The 11,282-nt window shown below is 43.1% G+C and overlaps 1 protein-coding gene across 1 annotated transcript in view; it reads right to left on the bottom strand.

Moving 5' to 3' along the window:
• Positions 1-834: 834 nt before the first annotated feature.
• Positions 835-11,282, bottom strand: part of ECHDC3 (enoyl-CoA hydratase domain containing 3) — a 34,086-nt gene continuing 23,638 nt past the window's right edge. The window contains exon 5 of the mRNA XM_027976531.2: positions 835-4,554. Coding sequence (XP_027832332.1) covers positions 4,393-4,554 — 162 coding nt within the window. The 3' untranslated portion in view covers positions 835-4,392. The remainder of the gene's footprint in view (positions 4,555-11,282) is intronic.

Raw genomic sequence — 11,282 nt, 5'->3', positions numbered from 1 at the left:
TCTTTTCTGTTATGGTTTATCATAGGATATTGACTATAGTTCCCTGTGCTATACAAGTAGAACCTTGTTGTTTAGTCATTTTACATGTAATAGTTTGCTTCTACCAACCCCCAAAACCCAATCTATCCCTCCCCTATCCTCCCCTTCCTTGCCAACCACGAGTTTGTTCTCTATGTCTGTGAGTTCGTTTCTGCTTCATAGATGGGTTCATTTGTGTTATATTTTAGATCCCACACATAAGTAATATATCATATGGTATTTGTCTTTATCTTTCTGACTTACTTCACTTTGCATGATAATCTCTAGATCAAGCCATATGGCTGCAAATGGTGGTATTATTTCATTCTTTTTTTGGCTGAGTAATATTCCATTGTATATATGTACCACATTTTCTTCATCCATTTCTCTGTGGATGGACATTTAGGATGCTTTCATGTCTTGTCTATTATGAATAGTGCTGCTATGAACATCGGGGTACATGTATCTGCTTATGAATTTTTAAAATTGGGACTTTATATGATAAATTTCCGTATTGTTTAAGCCACTCTGAGTCAGCCTTTCTGGAATTTACGTCAAAGAGAGTTCTAACTGACTGATAATAGAAAAGAATTTAGTATGTAAACTTGACAGAAAATCTATTTGTTACTTTAGAAGATATCACGGGTACACTTCGTGGAAGTACATGGATGTGCATGGAAGTACATGGATATTCTTGGATATATTCTTTAAATTGTACATATGCGTTATGTGCATTTTTGTATATATGACCTTTCACTATCAGAAAGAAAATAGTTAATATCATTATCCACCAAGCAGGCAGAATAACCAATAGCATTCGTTCAAAAAATATTTATTGAATGTCTATTATTTGTCAGATACATTCTAAGTCTTAGGGATATGGTTAGGGAACAAGAGAAAAATTCCCATTCAAACCCAGAGGATCTATAGGAATGTCAGGGAATGATATGTGCTATGAAGGAAAGTAAAGAAGGTTAAGGGAGGCGCAAAGAAGTGCTGTTATTTTAGGCAGTGTGGCTGGGAAGTCCTCTCTGATGAGGTAACGTATGAACAGAGACCTGAAGAAGTGAGGGTGAGCCTTGCAGATACTGGGGGATTCAGAAAGAGCTCTCCATGCATGGGAGCAGTGTGTGCAAAGGTCCTGGGGTAGGAGTGAGCTCAGAGCACTCTGGACACAGTATGGAGGCAGGTGGGCTAGAGTGCAGGGAGTAGAGAAGTGGGCATCAGTAAAGGAATCCAGGGACTTCCCTGGTGGTCTAGTGGTTAGGACTCTGCAATTCCACTGCAGGGGAAAGGGGTTCGATCCCTGGTCAGAGAAATAAGATCTCGCATGCCACGTGGTATGCCTCCACCTCTGCAAAAACAAAAGGCAGCCAGGAAACCCAGCAATGACAAGGACTTTGATTACCTCAGAGAGAGATGGGGTCTGTTGGGAGGATTATGAAGGAATATTAGGACCCGAATCAGCATTCAAAAAAATTACTGTTGGGCTTTGAGGCAAACAGTCTGTAGAGACTAAGGACATGGGGGCTCTGATGCTGCTTGCTTCAGCAGACTTCTAAATAGCAAAAAGCACTGACCTGAAAGAGAAAAACACACAGGTCATTGCATTTATTTTTTGTCCCCAAAGTCATTCTGCAGGATACCCTTCCCCCTGACGACTAGGGAGCCTGTAAACACAGCAGGAGTGGTGCCTGGGACTTTGCAGAATGTGGGAGTGCCTGCCCTGGGTGTTGGGTAACCTCTGACCTGGAGGCACCCCTGGGCAGCCAAAGCAGCAGTGAGCACGAAATTCATGGTTCTGCTGGACCCCTGGGCTCTGGTTCTCTTCTGTCCAACACATCTGTAGTTTAGCCCGTGGGCTGGTTCTATGTAACATGGTTTCAAATGAATATTTAACATAATGTTCTAGGAGTTGAAATTTAAAATGCTCACTTAACCTAACCAGATTTCTTCTACGTTTTCCAAAAGGAAGAGGGCAAAGAGAAGAGATTTGAAAGGCATTAATAACTCTCCAGATGATCTCTGAATACTCCTTCTATGGAAGGATTAAAGGTTTCTTTGAGGCAACAAGCCAAAATGCCCCCCTATGGTGTTGCATTCAAATTAACTAATGAGATAAGCCTCCTGTTTTAGTTTCCTGTCTTGGGTTATAATTGCTGCTGCAGCCTCACTCATCATTTCCTGCAGGTTTTCCTTCTCTGGCTGTGATAAATATTAATGTCTTTAATTTTTCATTCCTCCCTTGGGCCTGGAATTCTGTGAAAAGTGAGATTTTCTTGTTCTTGAGGCTTTTTCAGTGATGAGCAATTTTCATTTTCTGTAACAGATTCTCTTAGGTTAGTTTTAAATTTAGACCTGCACTTTGGTTTTCTTTGACTGTTTTAAAAGAGACTGAGAAGCCTATCACAGCCAGAGCTGAATTCAAGGATTTGAAGCTCATCACAGTTTCTTTTTCACTTTTTTCTCTTGGGAGTCCTTCACCTGGGTTGTCAGTTCCCTGTGATTCTAGACAGCGTTCTGTTTGTATAGGAGCATGTCCTTTACTTTGCCCAGATACAAATGTCATATCTTTCATCAGGTTTTCAAAACATTCTTACTAAAATAAATTTAAAACATTCAGAATCCCTGCTTAATTAACCATTCTGGGGAGTATTGCTTTGGGCAAATCTAGTGACTAATCCTTGAGATACGTGGAAGCAAACATAATCGTATCTTCTAGAGACTGTAGGGAAAGGCTCTCTCCTCCCTTAAGAACCACAGGGCATTTGAATTAAAGATGACTTCCACTTCCCCACTCATGCACGGCACAGATGCAGAAATGGATTTCTCAGATCTCACAGCTCTAAAGCAGCAGAGCTGGGATGTGGGATTCTGTTTATCACCAGAAGCAAGGTGACACCCTAGCACTCCGCCTCCCAAACTCTTCTTTATTAAGACACACTAGTTTATTCCCTCCAATGTTGGCAATTTCATTCCAAGTACCTAAGTAACATTTAGTAATGGACAAGAAACCTAACAAACCACACAAAGGGTCTGAATGTCCTAAACCTGAGAAATTATTTCTTTAAAAAAATTATTTATTTGGTCATGCCGGGTCATAGTCGCAGCACTCGGCATTCTCAATCTTCACTGCGGCGTCAGGGTCTTTAGTTGTGGCATCTGGCCTTTTAATTGCAGCATAGGGCATCTAGTTTCCTGACCAGGGATTGAAACTGTCTGTGCTCCCTACAAAGGAAGCACTGAGTCTTAACTGCTGGATTGCCAAGGAAGTCCTAGAAATCATTTCTTATCCTTTGCAGCCTACAGAAAATAGCCCTGTGCTTATCACGGGCTCCAGCCATTGCATTGTTGGTTATCTCTTTGTATCCATGTTCCCCATCTCCCCTGGGATTTGGGGGCCCTGAAGATAAGGACCTTATTATGAACGCTTTTCTGTCCGAGAGGATGTGGCACACAGGCTTGAGCACTGTTTGTACATTCCATTGCACGTTTAAGGCCTTGTCTAGGTTTTCACTCTGGATCATTATTCTTAAGCTCAGTGCCTTCAAGGGTGGGGCAGATAATGAAGCACAAGCGTAGAACCACACTGACGCTGGAAACAACAGAAAACCAGGACATTCTTGCCGCATCACAAACATTTGAGAAAATACTTCTGAGGTCAGACTTCCAGCTATTATGGCATGAAAAGGTCAGTAAATCCTCTCCTCCGCAAACAGCATGAAACTAGACAAAAAACTGGGAAGCATTTACTCATGAAAAATAAATAGAGCTTCAGGCAAGAACAGCAGGGTCTGCAGCCTCTGTGTCTGCCTCCATCCCAACCCTCTTCCCAGTTCTGGTAGAAATTTTATCAGCAAGGGATTGACCAGAAAAAAAGGCCAAGTTTACTGCCAAAGGGTCAAATCAAAGTTGGGCAATGGGTAGAAACCTGCAGCATTGACAATAACAGGAGAAACTGGCAGGAGACAAATGGGGAAAACTCCCATCTCTGCAAGTTTGAGAATGTCTCCTGATTGGGGTAGGTGGTGAGCGAGCTACAAATTTAACAGAAAATCATGGAATGGGAGAGCCAAAGGGTTGAAACGGACTCCCCACACATCCCTGCCAGCTGGGAAACTGCATGTGTGCAGGAGGGACCTGAGAGAGCCCAGCAGAACGTGGATGCTGTTGCTCCAGAGCCTCCCACAGAGCCTGAAACATAGGAAGTGCTCCATGCGTGTCGAATCCGTGAGTGCTCATTGCCATATGCAGTATAGCTGTGAGTTGCTATAATTACTTTTCAGAACAATACAGGGTATAAATAAGTATATTAATTAAAAGCTGTATTATTAAATAACATATGTTGGGAGAGGGCTCAGGAGAAAAGACCCATTAAAGACGTGGGAGCAAATCCAGGGAGAAGCGATGGACATGGTAACAAACAAAGCATTTGCTCACCTGGAAAAGCTCTTTTCCTGACACCCTAAATACACAGGCCTGACTCTTGGTGCTTTTCTCAGTGCAGGCTGGCTCCTTCATGTTGTTGAAATCTTGCTTGGGAGGAAAAAAAAATTAATGTGATGTGCTTAACAGTGTTGCAATGAGAAAATTCAGTATAAGTGTTTGGTTGCTAGGAATGGTATAATAAGGTCTTAAAGACATTCCTGCCTTGATCCAGATTTCATGGCTCCATATCATTTTGCCAGGAATGATAAAGACCCAAATATTAAGATACCTCCTCCATTGCCAGCTCTTGCTTTGTAACTTCCCTCAGTTCAGTTCAGTTCAGTCGCTCAGTCATGTCCGACTCTTTGCGACCCCATGAATCGCAGCATGCCAGGCCTCCCTGTCCATCACCAGCTCCCGGAGTTCACTCAAACTCATGTCCATCAAGTGGGTGATGCCATCCAGCCATCTCATCCTCTGTCGTCCCCTTCTCCTCCTGCCCCCAATCCCTCCCAGCATCAGAGTCTTTTCCAATGAGTCAACTCTTCGCATGAGGTGGCCAAAGTACTGGAGTTTCAGCTTTAGCATCATTCCTTCCAAAGAACACCCAGGGCTGATCTCCTTTAGAATGGACTGGTTGGATCTCCTTGCAGTCCCTAGGGAACACAATAAAGCCCAGTAGATCAGAGGTTTGCTCGGAATTTGGGGCTGATTCAGCCTGGTTCTTGGGCAGAAGACTGGCTCCATGTGTGCTCTGCTGCCTGGGGCTTGTGAGACCAAGAAAGACCTTCTCTTGAGACTGGAACAGGGCCCAGAAATATGTGAACATTTGGGTGTATTGGGCTGGCATGAGTGACTGAGGACCCCCAAAGACACCCCACTTCCCTCCTCAGGGTACAGTGGCTTCTATTTACAAGGAGGCAATGAACCCCTAGGAGAAGAGACACCCAGCAAATATCTGGTGGAAAGCATCCAGCCAGGTTCCTAAAGTGCAGTCGTAAAGTGCAGATATTGGGTGCTTCATCCTACCATACTCAGGTTCCCAAGAGGTACCCCAGGAGGCCAGCAACAACATTATATTTGTACCCCCAGCCCTTCGAGTGAACAACCAAGATGCTTCTTGGCCCTGAGGGACTAGCCCCTTCCTTCTGAGGAGTGAGGTAGTGTGACAGGTGGTTACAGAGTAGCCTGGGTATATACAACAGTAAACCACCACTCAGTGTCTGTGGGCTCCAGGGAGAGGAGTTTTCATTTTGATTTTCTTCCACTGCTCTTGAAGTCTAGCCAGGATCTAACCTCATTCCTCTGTACACAATTCTGGGTTTCAGATAGCTAAAGTTGGGGACCTCCTACAATATTGTGCTCGGAAAGTGGAAAGGAGGGACTTTGCTGGAGATCCACTAATTAGGACTCCACATTTTCGTTGCAGGAGGTATGGGTTCAGACCTTGTCATGGAACTAACATCTCACATGCCACATGGTGAGGCCAAAATAAATAAATAAAAAAAAATAAACTCAAGTAAGCATCTAACAAAAAAGTGGAAGGGATAAGTAAAGAGGTCAACAGACACATTTTCTCACTGGCAGTAAAATTCTCTGAGAGGATGCCAAGGGCAATATAAACCCAGCCCGACCAAGAAATCAAAGCATCATTTAAAAAGCAAACAAGCTTCATGGGCAAGGATTTCTACTCCCTTGTTAAAGGCAACTTTAGGACGAGACAAAACAAACAGCAGTGGAGGAGGGTTATTAAATGCAAACTTGTGTTGCTGTACAGAAATATTTTTTACTTGATCACTCGGTCTGTCTGTCTCCCCCTCTTGATATTCTGTATAAGGATCAACGGAGGAACTTGTTAAAATTGCAAATACCTGCATTCCTCCAAACCCTGAGGTTCTGCTTCAGCGGGTCTGGTATGAAACATTCCAGGTGATTCTAATATGCATGGCCCTAGGAGGAAATTCTGACAATCATTGATGATTGTTTCTGAGCTACCAAAGTGAAGACAGCTTTAATCCACTCTTGGACACTCTAACAAGGAGGACCCTCATACTTCTTTTGATTTCCTGCAGTGCCTCTCTCTACAAACTTTTAATAGGTGCATAGTAGTTCTCTAATAAAAAATAATTATTTTTGTTATACAGCATCATGTTATATAATGCTGACTTTAAACATGCTGAATCCAATGCCTTTTGTATGTAGCAATCTAGTTTTCCCAATTAGGCTTCCCTGGTGGCTCAAATGGTAAAGAATCTGCCTGCAATGCAGGAGACCTGATTTCAATCTCTGGGTTGGGAAGATCCCATGGAGAAGGGAATGGCAACCCGCTCCAGTATTCTTGCCTGGAGGATTCTATGAACAGAGGAGCCTGATGGGCTACAGTCTTTACAGTTGCAAAAAATCAGACACAACAAAGCAACTTAGCAGGAGCAGCAAGCCAATACTATCCTGTTTTGATGGCTGTTGCTTGTAGTATAGTTTAAAATCAAGAAGCATGATGCCTCCAGCTTTGTTCTTCTTTGTCATGCTTGCTTTGGCTATTTGGAATCTTTCTTGGTTCTATACAAATGTTAGGATTATTTGTTCTATTTCTGTGAACAATGCCATTGGAATTTTGATAGGGATTGTATTAAAGCTCAAGGTGGCTTTGGGTAGTATTAACAATATTAGTTAATATGGGCATATTAACAATATTAGTTCTTCTAATCTGTGAGCATGGAATATCCTTCCATTTATTTGTAGCATCTTCAGTTTCTTTCATCAGTATCTTCTAGTTTTCGGGGTATAGGTCTTTCACCATCAAGGGGAATTTTCGAGTTCCCATGCTTCATCCTTGTTTCCCCACCTCTTCATTCTCTTTCTCTGTTAAGAATTCTTTCTCCTTGACCTTTCTTCCTTTTGTAATCCTTTCACTAATTGTAAAGAGCTCTCCAAGCAAAGCCAGAAACTGCTGAACCAAGATAAGAAGCCTTCTCCTCCTTGCCAAGAGCTCACTCATTCATTCACTCATTCATTTGTTAATTCCACAAATAATGGTTGAGTGCCTACTTTATGCCAGACTTGTCCTTAAAATGAGAGGTACAGAGGTGAAGAAGACAGGCAAGGTGACTGCTCTCATGAAACCGATAATTGTAGTGCAAGAAAATAGACAGGAGAGGGAGTAAGAGCAGGGGAAAGAAAGAAAATCAGAGTTGTAACTGCGGAGAAGACAAAGTGAGATGGTGGATGGTGTGACCAGAGGACTCCAGACTGGGTGGTTAGGGAGGAGTTATCTCAGATTAAACATCTGAGAAGTGTCTCAATGTCAAGCAATCATTATGCTAATATCAGAAAGATGTGCGTTCAGCCAACAGGGACTATGTGCTCAGGGAGTTTAAGATGAGACCAAATGAAATACAATTAATGGTATAACTTTGTGCCCACTAAGTACATTTTCAAAAAATCTTATTTCTCTTTTTCATATCTCCATTAAAATGGACTATTCAGAATCATAGCCAACTGTGGAGAAATGCAGCTTAGCGAGTAAGAGAGCCTACTGAGAAACGTTAGCCACTGAACAGAATAATCAGTTCTGATAGATTTTCTTTCCACAGTAATTAATTTGCCACCCTTCCTAGGTGGGAATCCTGCCTTTTCTTGTTCTCAGAGTAGAAAAGAACAAACCCAAGCCCAACCCAAAACATCCCATCTCACTCCAAACAGCTCCAGCCGTGAAAGGAGAGATTGCCATCAGGGTACAAGGTCATTAAATTCTGTAGTGATTGGAGCAAAGGAACAGAGAAGAGGTGAAGTTTTTGGCAAGAATGCTCCAGGAACTACACCCTTCCTCCTTTGTTGTTTAGAGCAAACTTGCAATAGAATACTAAAGATATATGTTATAAATTGTTTGACCAATACACCAGCTGTGGACTGGATTGTCACTCCCAAATTCATGTGAAGTCCCAAACCCCTCATGTGACTGAATTGGAGATGGGGGCCTTCAAGGTGGTGATTGAGGTTAAAGGGGGTCATAAGAGTGGAGCCCTGATTCCATGGGCCTGGTGCCCTTATAAGCAGAGGAAGAAACACCAGAGATCTCTCTCTGCCACATGAGGACTCAAGGAGAAGGCAGCCATCTGTAAGTCAAGAAGAAAAGCACTCGCCGGGACCGGACTGTGCTTGCTCCTTGACCTTGGACTTCCAGCCTCTAGAACTCTAAGAAAATAAATTTCTGTTGTTTAAGCGTCCTAGTCCATGGTATTGGGTTGGCAAAAAAGTTTTCTGTTATGGAAATATTTTGTGATGCTGCCTGAGCAGACTAAGACATCACTCATCTCCCACTGGTACAGAGATGGTGCAGTAAAAGGGGTGGAGGAACAGGATTCCCCAAGCCCTGCTCCAGGGCTGGAAAAGTATCTAATGAGATCACAGTGCCTCAAATTTAAAAATATATAGATCATTTTCATTACTTGTAACTAATGTAGTATTTAAAGTGAAAGTTTAATAATTAAAATATTTTTTCATTTACAGCAAGCTATTTGAAATGTTCGTTGAGTGAATAAATGAATATGAAAATGATACCATAATACGACCCCACAATAGATAAGACCTGTACGTTTACATTTTTCTGCCAGTATTAAGGTCAGCTTTATGTTGGACCAAGACTGGACCTGTATTAAGCAGGTGTGTAGCAAGAGCAGAGCCCAATGTTGGGGTGCAGGATGACTTTAGGGGACCCCAAGCACTTTAGACTTGATGGGCTCCTTCCTCCGTGAAAAAAATTTAAAATTATATTTTATGATGACATTTTTCTGATTTTAGAAGAAATGAACATGAAAACATTTTTTGTGAGCTGGTTAAATTATCGTGCGCCCTGACGGAGGTTCCTTCTCTGCACCTGGAGTTTTGAGTCCTGTTTCCGTCACTTCTTAGCTGTGAGATTTGGGAACATGCCCTTGACATCCTTATCTATAAAAATGAGAAAAAGGAAGGTGTAGCAATATGGAGAAAAATCTTCTTTGTTAGCAGGAAATTTGTTTGATGGAGGGGTTCTTGGATAAGGGTCTCAGAATGGGGTACCCTGGAGGGGTCATGTTGCCTCGTGAGGAGTGCGGAGTGAGCTGGAGCCAAAGACAGAAGACTCTGCCCCTCCTCCACCAGGCCTGGCCAAGGAACTTCGGGCTCAAGGACAGAAACGTTAAAGCCAGAGTCTTCGGAAGAGGCTTATCTTCATCTACTCAGGTCATCCTCTACAATATTCCCATTTCCTTTAATGCTTTCTGAGCACTGAATCTATGTTGGGGGAGAGAAGGGTGCTGAGCTCTGCTCTGAGGGCCTGGGTCTAGCACAGAAGCAGCTTCCCTCTTCCCCTGCCTCGAGTTATGTGGGAAGCTCTTGGCCCAGTGCCTGAGAGCTCTCAGTACACAATACCCTCTGATGTGAGCAGCCCAAGGCAGGCATGAAAACACGGTTCTGGCCTCATTTGCAGCATCAGTACTATGTTTAGCTAATAAACTAACTGGCCAGATGATTGTCCAGAGCAGAGCTTCTCAGTTCAATTGGCAGTGATCTTGTCTCTCCGTTCGGCCCAGAAGACATTTGGCAAAGTCTGGAGACAAAATCGGTTGTCACAGCTGCCCGGGGAGGGTGCTATGGGCATCGAGCAGACAGAAGCTGCATTGCACAGACAGCTCCATGACAAAGTATGGCCCTGAATGTCCACAGTACTGAGCTTGAGAACCCTGATATGAGGCCTTTCCTCTGATGGCCACCCAGAATGAAAAATCAGGGAGCAGTCTTTATAGCATACTCTGAGGTCAGCTTTTTCATACTGTTCATGGGGTTCTCAAGGCAAGAATACTGAAGTGGTTTGCCATTCCCTTCTCCAGTGGACCACATTCTGTCAGACCTCTCCACTACAACCCGGCCATCTTGCGTGGCCCCACACAGAATGGCTTAGTTTCATTGAGTTAGACAAGGCTGTGGTCCATCTCAGCAGTGGCCACAGGACTGGAAATGGTCAGCTTTCATTCCAATCCCAAAGAAAGGCAATGCCAAAGAATGCTCAAACTACCGCACATTTGCACTCATCGCACACACTAGTAAAGTAATGCTCAAAATTCTCCAAGCCAGTCTTCAGCAATACGTGAACTGTGAACTTACAGATGTTAAAGCTGGTTTTAGAAAAGGCAGAGGAACCAGAAATCAAATTGCCAACATCCGCTGGATCATGGAAAAAGCAAGAGAGTTCCAGAAAAACATCTATTTCTGCTTTATTGACTATGCCAAAGCCTTTGACTGTGTGGATCACAATAAACTGTGGAAAATTCTGAAAGAGATGGGAATACAGACCACCTGACCTGCCTCTTGAGAAATCTGTATGCAGGTCAGGAAGCAACAGTTAGAACTGGACATGGAACAACGGACATGGAACAACAGACTGGTTCCAAATAGGAAAAGGAGTACGTCAAGGTTGTATACTGTCACCCTGCTTGTTGAAGTTACATGCAGAGTACATCATGAGAAACGCTGGGCTGGAAGAACCACAAGCTGGAATCAAGACTGCTGGGAGAAATATCAACAACCTCAGATATGCAGATGACACCACCCTTATGGCGGAAAGTGAAGAGGAACTAAAAGCCTCTTGATGAAAGTGAAAGAGGAGAGTGAAAAAGTTGGCTTAAAGCTCAACATTCAGAAAACTAAGATCACGGCATCTGGTCCTGTCACTTTGTGGCAAATAGAAGGGAAAACAGTGGAACCAGTGGCTGACTATTTTTAGGGGCTCCAAAATCACTGCAGATGGTGATTGCAGCCATGAAATTAAAAGATGCTTACTCCTTGGAAGGAAAGTCATA

Source organism: Ovis aries, chromosome 13, assembly GCF_016772045.2.
Source record: "Ovis aries strain OAR_USU_Benz2616 breed Rambouillet chromosome 13, ARS-UI_Ramb_v3.0, whole genome shotgun sequence".
Classification (NCBI taxonomy): domain Eukaryota; kingdom Metazoa; phylum Chordata; class Mammalia; order Artiodactyla; family Bovidae; genus Ovis; species Ovis aries.
Note: the sequence above shows the minus strand (reverse complement) of the source record. Positions and strands in the feature narration are given on the sequence as shown.